The sequence below is a fragment of the Juglans regia genome, chromosome 8, assembly GCF_001411555.2.
Source record: "Juglans regia cultivar Chandler chromosome 8, Walnut 2.0, whole genome shotgun sequence".
Classification (NCBI taxonomy): Eukaryota; Viridiplantae; Streptophyta; class Magnoliopsida; order Fagales; family Juglandaceae; genus Juglans; species Juglans regia.
In genome coordinates this window covers 22,243,235-22,251,245 of record NC_049908.1, presented here as the reverse complement: position 1 = coordinate 22,251,245, position 8,011 = coordinate 22,243,235, and the positions used below count along the sequence as shown (strand labels likewise).

Sequence of the window (8,011 nt, the reverse complement as noted above, 5' to 3'; positions counted from 1 at the left end):
ATCTGTGATTCCTATTCCTAAGTTGACAATTGAGTCCTTGAATCGGGCATTTAGCTCATTTTTCTGGGGTATGGAAAATGGGAAGGAGAAAAAAAAGGGTGGCTTGGGAAAAAATCTGTAAACCGTTGAAGGAGGGGGGAGTTGGTTTGAGAAATTTAGGTGATGTACAAAAAGCTTTAAATATGAAATTTGTGTGAAAAGTTCTTGCTGAAAAGTCATTATGGGCTTCCTTTTTTCGAGCAAAGTATATAAAAGGTAGTCATATTTCCTTTATAAATCCGATAAGGGGCACGGGGTTTTGGCATATGGTGATAAGATGCATTCCTGAGGTTTCACAGGACTCAAGATGGTGTGTTTTGGATGGGGATGTGTTTTTGTGGTGGGATAAGTGGCCCCCTTTAGAGCCTCTGGGACATTCATTTACAAATATAATTAGGCCTCTGTTATCTCTAAAAGAATGTAAGTCGAAAACGAGTTGGAATGAGGGGTTACTCACTAATATATTAGGGAGGGAAAAGGCCTTAGAAGTGCTTATGCATTTCGGTAATAGTAGACAAGGTCCGGATAAACTGCCTTGGATGGGGAAGTCAGATGATGATTTTTCTGTGAAAAATGCTTGGGAGAAGACGAGAAGAAGGGGCCTTATGTTTTCATACTATAATTGGATCTGGAATCCAAGCCTCCCAAAAAATATTTCTATGACTATGTGGCAGGCTACTCATAAGGGTCTCCCAGTGGATGACAAGTTGCGAGAAGTGGGTGTTCCAATTGTGTCAAAATGTGTGTTGTGAGTTTGGAGCCTATGAAGATATGGACCATGTTCTGTCAAGAGGGGACATGAAGCAACACATATGGAGGAAAGTATCTACTCGATTGGGCATGTGTTTTGTCTCTTCCATTTCATGGAATCAAAGAACTTGTTTGTGGTTCAACAGAGCAAAAAAATTATCTTCTCGAGGGATGTTGCTTGGGCTAATCCCTTCGATTGTTACTTGGCAAATTTGGCTATGGAGATGCAAAAAAAAGATGGAGGGGGTTGTTGGATCGAAAGAGTCTCTTTAGCGGCAAATACTATACTGGATTTCTTGGGTGAGTGTAAAACTAAAGGCAACACTAAAGTGGAATGCAGTTGATGATGCAGTGTTGGCTGATCTTGAAGTGCCTATTAAGCACAAGAAAAGGAAGGAAGCTAGGCTGGTTGGTTGGCAGAAACCAAGAGATGGATGGTGCAAACTAAATACAGACGATGCAGTTTGGGAAATCCGGGAAGATCAGGTGTGGGAGGTGCCATATGAGATGAAAACGGGGCCCTCATTCTTGCATATGCAGTAGAAATTCCATACGGGACAAACAATACTGCAGAATTAATTTCTTTACTCCATGGGCTTCGGCATTGTAGGGGTCTGAGTCTACAATATGTGGAGCTGGAAATGGATTCAAACATCCTAGTAAATTGGTTGCGGGAATGTAAGTGTGGTATTTGGTATTGGGAAGATTTTTGGGAGGAGATAATGTTAATGTTACGCTTGATAAGGTACACTGTTCAACATATTTTTAGAGAAGGGAGCGCAATGGCTGCTGGCTTGGCAAACTTGGGTGCCGATGGAATTTCTTGTCTTTGGATGGAATCGGTCGAGTTGCTAGCTCCTATAAAAGGAATATTTTGTGTAGATAAGGCGGGTCTACCGGCTATACAAGTTTGATAGGAATTGTATAGATGAGGCATTTTGAGTTTTTTGTTTGTTGGTTGGGTAAAGTTTCTTTACGAGTTGGCTATGTTGTTTATCAAGGTTTTCCTCCGCTAAAAGTGAGAGTTTCTTTAATATATGTGGGGGGAGGTCACTCATGGACAAGTGACTCCGCCTCTGCGAAGCGAATAACATCTATGTAGATTCTGTGCTCAACCGTGCCCTGTTCGGCATCTCTTCACTCTTGGTTAGTGATCTCAATCCGAAGAAACATACCATTAATGAAATAAACTAATGAACAAATTATTAAGTACTCTCATCCTCACACTGACACATTTATATATGTTAAGACTTGTTGACATAATATCTTATACTAAATTGGGGCAATATTTGCCTATGACTCTCTATACTTTAAAATTATTTAATGATTCATTTAAAAATTATTTAATAATTCTTAATAAATATTTGTTCTTCGATTTGTATTAGTCCATGTTTGGGAAGTGAAATTAGTTGAGACTATCTCCTCATATCAAAATTTCTTATAATTTCTTTTCCAACTATATATATTACTCAAATACAAAACACTTTTCTATTTTAAATTTTTAAATTTTTCATCTAATCATTATCTAATTATTACATTATTTTCAAGCTTTCAAACAAAACACAAAAAGCAATACAACTTCTTCAAATTCTAAAATAAAAATAATATTTAAAAATTTTGTCAACTTTATAATATTTTTATTCAATTTTTTCTCTTTCATCTCTCTAAACCTAATAAAATATCTTAACTCATACCATTTTACTACATTTTACAAACTATTTTACTACTACCAACATAATTCTCATCACATATTCTTATAATCAAATATGTCCTTAGTGTTCAACTTTTTTTCTCTTGGCACTCCTTTCAAGAGAGAGAAATTGGAAATTGGAAATTTTTTTTCTCTTGGCCCTTAGTCATCAGTATCAGATGTGAGTCACTTCATCATTAATGCCGCTTTCATCACCTCATGACAATTAATCAATTAATACAAAGACTACACTCAAATTTCAAACTAAAAATTTTAGCAAGTAATTAATCTATTTATTTTCATCAATTTAATTTTTTAAAAAAAGTAGTGGTTTTAGATGATATCAGAGTAGAGATCCTGTATCCAAATCTTGACTCTATACTTTATTGGAATAATTAAATATTCCATATCTTAGTCCAGCTCATTTATTAAGAGATAGTCCGACCCACACGTGAAGAAAATGTTAAGATAAATACAAATAATTAAATTCACCTTCGCCTAATATTTTAACCTTTTGGGACATGTGCGCGGTTTCAAATTAACAACTAACACTTGGGTTGGGTTGTTCATTTAATATGGGCAATCAAAAGACACAACTCTTGATGTTATAAACCAATATATAATAATTAGAGATACAAGTATTAACGGTAATCATCAGTGAGCAAATCCAAGATATATTAATAAACTTATTGATGTCCGGTTGGACGTGCTAGTACCGTCCATCTCTAATATGTATGGACCTTCGACATCATCAGTGAGCAAATAATTCCCGGATGCTTCTCCAAGCAACGAGTCAATGAATGACTCGAAAGTACTCTATAGACTTAGGCCTCGTTTAGTTATGCACTTCAGATGAAATGAGATGTTTTGTTAAAAATTGAATAAAATATTGTTAGAATATAATTTTTTAATATTAATTTTATTTTAGAATTTGAAAAAATTGAATTGTTTATTATATTTTGTGTGAAAATTTAAGAAAATTATATTGATGAGATAAAATGGTTTTGTGTATCCATTAAGACGATTGTACTGTAATTACTCGGTACGTTCCTCTATTGCCCGATTTTGATTAGTAGTGCGTAGTACCATCATTGAAATTGTTTATTTGTTCTTATTTATTTCTTATAAAATGAATATTTTTTATTAAAATGAATCTATTTTCATCACAAATAATCATTCTTATAGTGATATATATTAGCTAGCATTATAATAATGGCCTGATTGTTAATTATTGAATTCAGACGTCGCTGACGTGAAACTTTCTCTTTTGTCAAACCTGCAGAATCCATAACAAGAATCCTACAACGATATTTTGAATTTGCTGGTGAGTTTTCTATGTCAGAAAGATATCAAATGTATTATATATAATTGGATGAGTTTTGCTTTGTGATAACACAATTAGGCTATTAGATCCATCAATGCATTCTGTGCATGTTGGCACATAATTCTTTTACTTCTTTTGCAGTTATATTAGCAGTTTGGGCAGGTTTATTAAATATTGGATTACTGCTCCGTAAGAATCTCACGTATCTGATCTCTCTTTTTATCTTTTTAATTTTTTTAGTCAATTAATCATTCCTTAAACTACGAAACAAGAAATAGTTATACATCATTGTTAAATTGACATTAAAAATAAACACTGTGCCAAACCATAAGAATTTTGAAATGGAGTAATTGGTTGTGAATACTGAGTACCTATATATATATATAAATATATTTTCAAATGTAACCACACAATGGTGACAACAGGTACCTAGACTGATAGTGCAACAATAGGATCGCTTTCATATAATTACTTGTGTTTTCCTTTCCAGAATGGCATGCGGCAATCAGTGTATTAGGTGCTCCATTTGTGATTGCATTTTTGTTATATAAATGGCGAAGGAGGCAATTATCCATGTACGACGATGTTGAGAAATTTCTACAAAGCCAAAATAACCTCATGCCAATAAGGTACTCTTTCTCAGAAATTAAGAAAATGACCAAAGGTTTTAGGGAAAGTTTGGGTGAAGGAGGATATGGCACAGTATTTAAAGGAATACTTCAAAGTGGGCGTCTTGTAGCAGTAAAGATGTTAAGCCAATCCAAAGCAAATGGGCAAGATTTTATCAATGAAGTAGCAACCATTGGAAGGATCCATCATGTGAATATAGTGCAACTCATTGGTTTTTGTGTTCATGGTTCAAAGCGTGCCCTTGTATATGAGTTCATGCCCAATGGATCTCTAAACAAACACATTTTTTCATCAGATTCGGCAAATATCCTCAATTACGATAAAACATATGATATTGCTTTAGGAGTGGCTCGCGGGATTGAGTATTTACATCAAGGATGTGACATGCAAATTTTACATTTTGACATTAGGCCTCACAACATTCTTCTTGACGAGAATTTGAAACCCAAAATTTCGGATTTTGGCTTAGCAAAATTATACCCGGTGGAAGATAGTATCGTTCCTTTGACTCGTGCAAGAGGAACGTTTGGATACATGGCTCCTGAAATGCTTTACAAAAATATTGGAGACGTTTCACACAAAGCTGATGTCTATAGCTTTGGAATGTTGTTGATGGAAATGGTGAGTAGAAGAAAGAACTTGCATGCATCTACAGAACATTTAAGCCAAATTTACTTCCCCACTTGGATATATGATCAATTCCATGATGGAAAGAATATAGAAATACAAGATGCCACAGAAGATGAAAGGAAAATATGTAAGAAGATGATGATAGTCGCATTATGGTGCATACAATTGAAGCCTAGCGATCGTCCATCAATGAACAACGTCATCAAAATGCTTGAAGGAGATGTTGAATGCTTACAAGTTCCTCTCAAGTCTCTCCAACCATCACTAAAGAGAGAGAGAAAGGGTGATAGAGATAATTCAAATCAAGCTTCATCGTCAATTCAATCAGATGAATAAAGTCTTATTTAATTTTTATTGTTTATCTTTCTAAAAGTGAATTATCTCTTTTTATCATTTTTTTTAAAGAGAAGATTTTGTACTGACTGATCTATGTAAGTTTTGCTTCAAGCCCATGAAAAGAAGATCGACAATATAAAGTCATAATCTTTCTACGCTTGTCATAGTATACTACGGAGTGCCCTAAAAATAAGTATCAATCCATATATATTTTGGTGCTACTCATCCATGTATAAATTTTTTACACATCTCTCTCTCTCTATTATTTCTTTTTCTCATTTCTTTCATCTATCTATTTTTATTATTTTCTCAGTACTTTTTTCATTTATTTAATTTTTTAATCAAATATATAAAAAATATAGATAAGTTGTTGAATCATGAATGGTGCTCTTAAAAAATAGTTAGTTAAAATAGGAAAAGTAGGATTTAATGAATTTTTCAGATAAAAAATATAGGGCGCTGCTACAGCTACCGCTGTATCTTCCCCTTTTTGAGGTGGAATACGTTGTTTTTTTTATTTTAATGCCTCATTTACATCTTCCCGCTTGGATGAAAAAATATCCCCCAAAGCCGTTCCTGACAGACCTCGTCCGGCACAAGAGACCCATTTCCAGCTTTATTTGTTGCAGCTCTCCTCCGTCTGACCTTAGATTTCTTTCCTTCTCTCCTCTATTATTTTTGGATTTTGCATGGTCTGTTTGGATGTGGAGAAAGTGGAGAAAAAAAAACATTGAATTGAAGTAATCATGAATAGATCTAGCAGAGTGCATTCCTTTCTCATTATTTGCAACACTTCAGACTTCGCCTATAGCAGCAAACAAGGCTGGCTCCATTCCACCCAACAAAAAGAAAAAGACCGTAAAAAGCAGAGAAAAAAACAGGGAAGTGGTGGGTCTGACTCCATTATACCTCTGTTCTTTGTCTTCACTCGATCATGTTTGTCTATTGAGTTTTTCATGCTTTGTTGATGATCAACTTTGTTCTATGGGATTGGGGAATATTTATATTATCCTAGAATTAGAATCAGACAGTAGTTAGTCATGTAAAACCGAAGGATTTGAAAGAGAATTATGAAGAAGATTGACGGCATCGTACAACTTTGTTGATGATACTTTCTCATGAACTAGTTGGTGGAAACTGTGTTTTCGAGATGCAGGAAGAGGGAAGGGAGAAGAAGGCAGCGTGAATGTGGGTTTTATGAACTGTGTTTTCGAGATACAGAGAGAAGGGAGGGAGAAGAAGGTAGAGATAAGTTTTCTAGAAAAAGAGAGATGCAGTCATGGCATTTTTTATTCTATTAAGTCAGCCACCTGGATGCCACGTGAAGCGGGAAGTTCAAGCGGTGGGAATAGCATTTTCCAAAAATATATATAGATTAGCCATTTTAAGTAGGATCATGCTACAGCCCCCGCTGGGGGCTCCCGCTGGGAGCTCCCGCTGGGGGCTGTAGTATATATTATATGTGTTTTTTTTTAAGTTGTTTTTTATATAATTTTTTTTAATATTTTTTAAAAAATAAAATAAATTTAGAACATTATTAAAAATACTTTCTTAATCAAGAAGTAAAAAAAAAAGTTATTAAAAAATACTTCCTTAATCACGAAGTAAAATAAAAAATCATAAAAAAATATTTTATATTTTATTTCGTGATTAAGCAAGTATTATTTAATAATATTATAAATTTTTTTATTTTTTAAAAATATTTAAAATTATTAAAAACATCTATATAAAAAAAGAATTAAAAAAAACACATAATAAAATACACTGGAGCTCCAGCGGGAGCTCTCAGCGGGAGCCCCCAGCGGTAGCTCCAGCGTTTTCCTTTTAGGTACTCTGACAATACGTAGCAGCAAGCAATGTTTAATCTCGATCTGTGATAGCATCAATATTATTTTATTCAGAAGTGATCATTTTAATAATTGGTCGTAATAAATAACCAGTATAGCATGCAGTAGATAATTCATGACTTTTAATTAATGCTATTAGTCAACTTTAATGCCTCAAATAGTAACAGTCCATATAAAAGTGCCCCAAAATTAAACTAACGTCTATATTATTTTTATATGCTTACTAGCTGTGGTTGTTCATATAACACCCCCAACGTGAAATTACTGTGGGATTATTGAGGATAATTTAATTTGGCTTAAAATTATGTTTAATAAGCAACGTTGGGTGAGCCTATGATTTAAGATTTATTGAGCTCGCCTTGGAATTTTAGTTAGGCCCATAGGCCCAGTATTTTAATTTTTGGGCCGTTAAAATTTAGTGGATGATTTTGGATCTTATTATTTAATGGATTATGAAATTCGAAAATTTCTTGATTTTAATTGAGGTATTTAGGATGATAATTTGTCAAAAAAAATTGCATTATTAGTTTCATTACAAATTTGAAAAATTTAGGTGTAATAATTATATTTTTGATTTTTGGATGTTAAGTAGACCAATAATAGAATGCCGTGTCACCATATATAGTCTCAATATTAGCCTGTAGGACCTTCATATTAGGTACGTTGGATGACACATTTGTGAAATAGCTCTCCGTTACTTTCTTTACTGTAGCACCAAATATTTAAGGCCTGTTTGAGATTGCAACAAGAGTTTTAAAAAGTATT

The 8,011-nt window shown here is 33.8% G+C and overlaps 1 protein-coding gene across 1 annotated transcript; it reads left to right on the top strand.

The window, feature by feature from the left end:
- Positions 1-4,361: 4,361 nt before the first annotated feature.
- LOC108998167 (rust resistance kinase Lr10-like) lies at positions 4,362-5,399 on the top strand. Its single transcript, XM_035692817.1, has one exon. The coding sequence runs from the start codon at positions 4,377-4,379 to the stop codon at positions 5,397-5,399; it is 1,023 nt and encodes a 340-aa protein (XP_035548710.1). The 5' UTR covers positions 4,362-4,376.
- Positions 5,400-8,011: the final 2,612 nt, after the last annotated feature.

Coding starts and splice junctions, on each gene's coding strand:
- LOC108998167 (XM_035692817.1), top strand. CDS start 4,377: ATGTACGACGATGTTGAGAAATTTCTACAAAGCCAAAATAACCTCATG.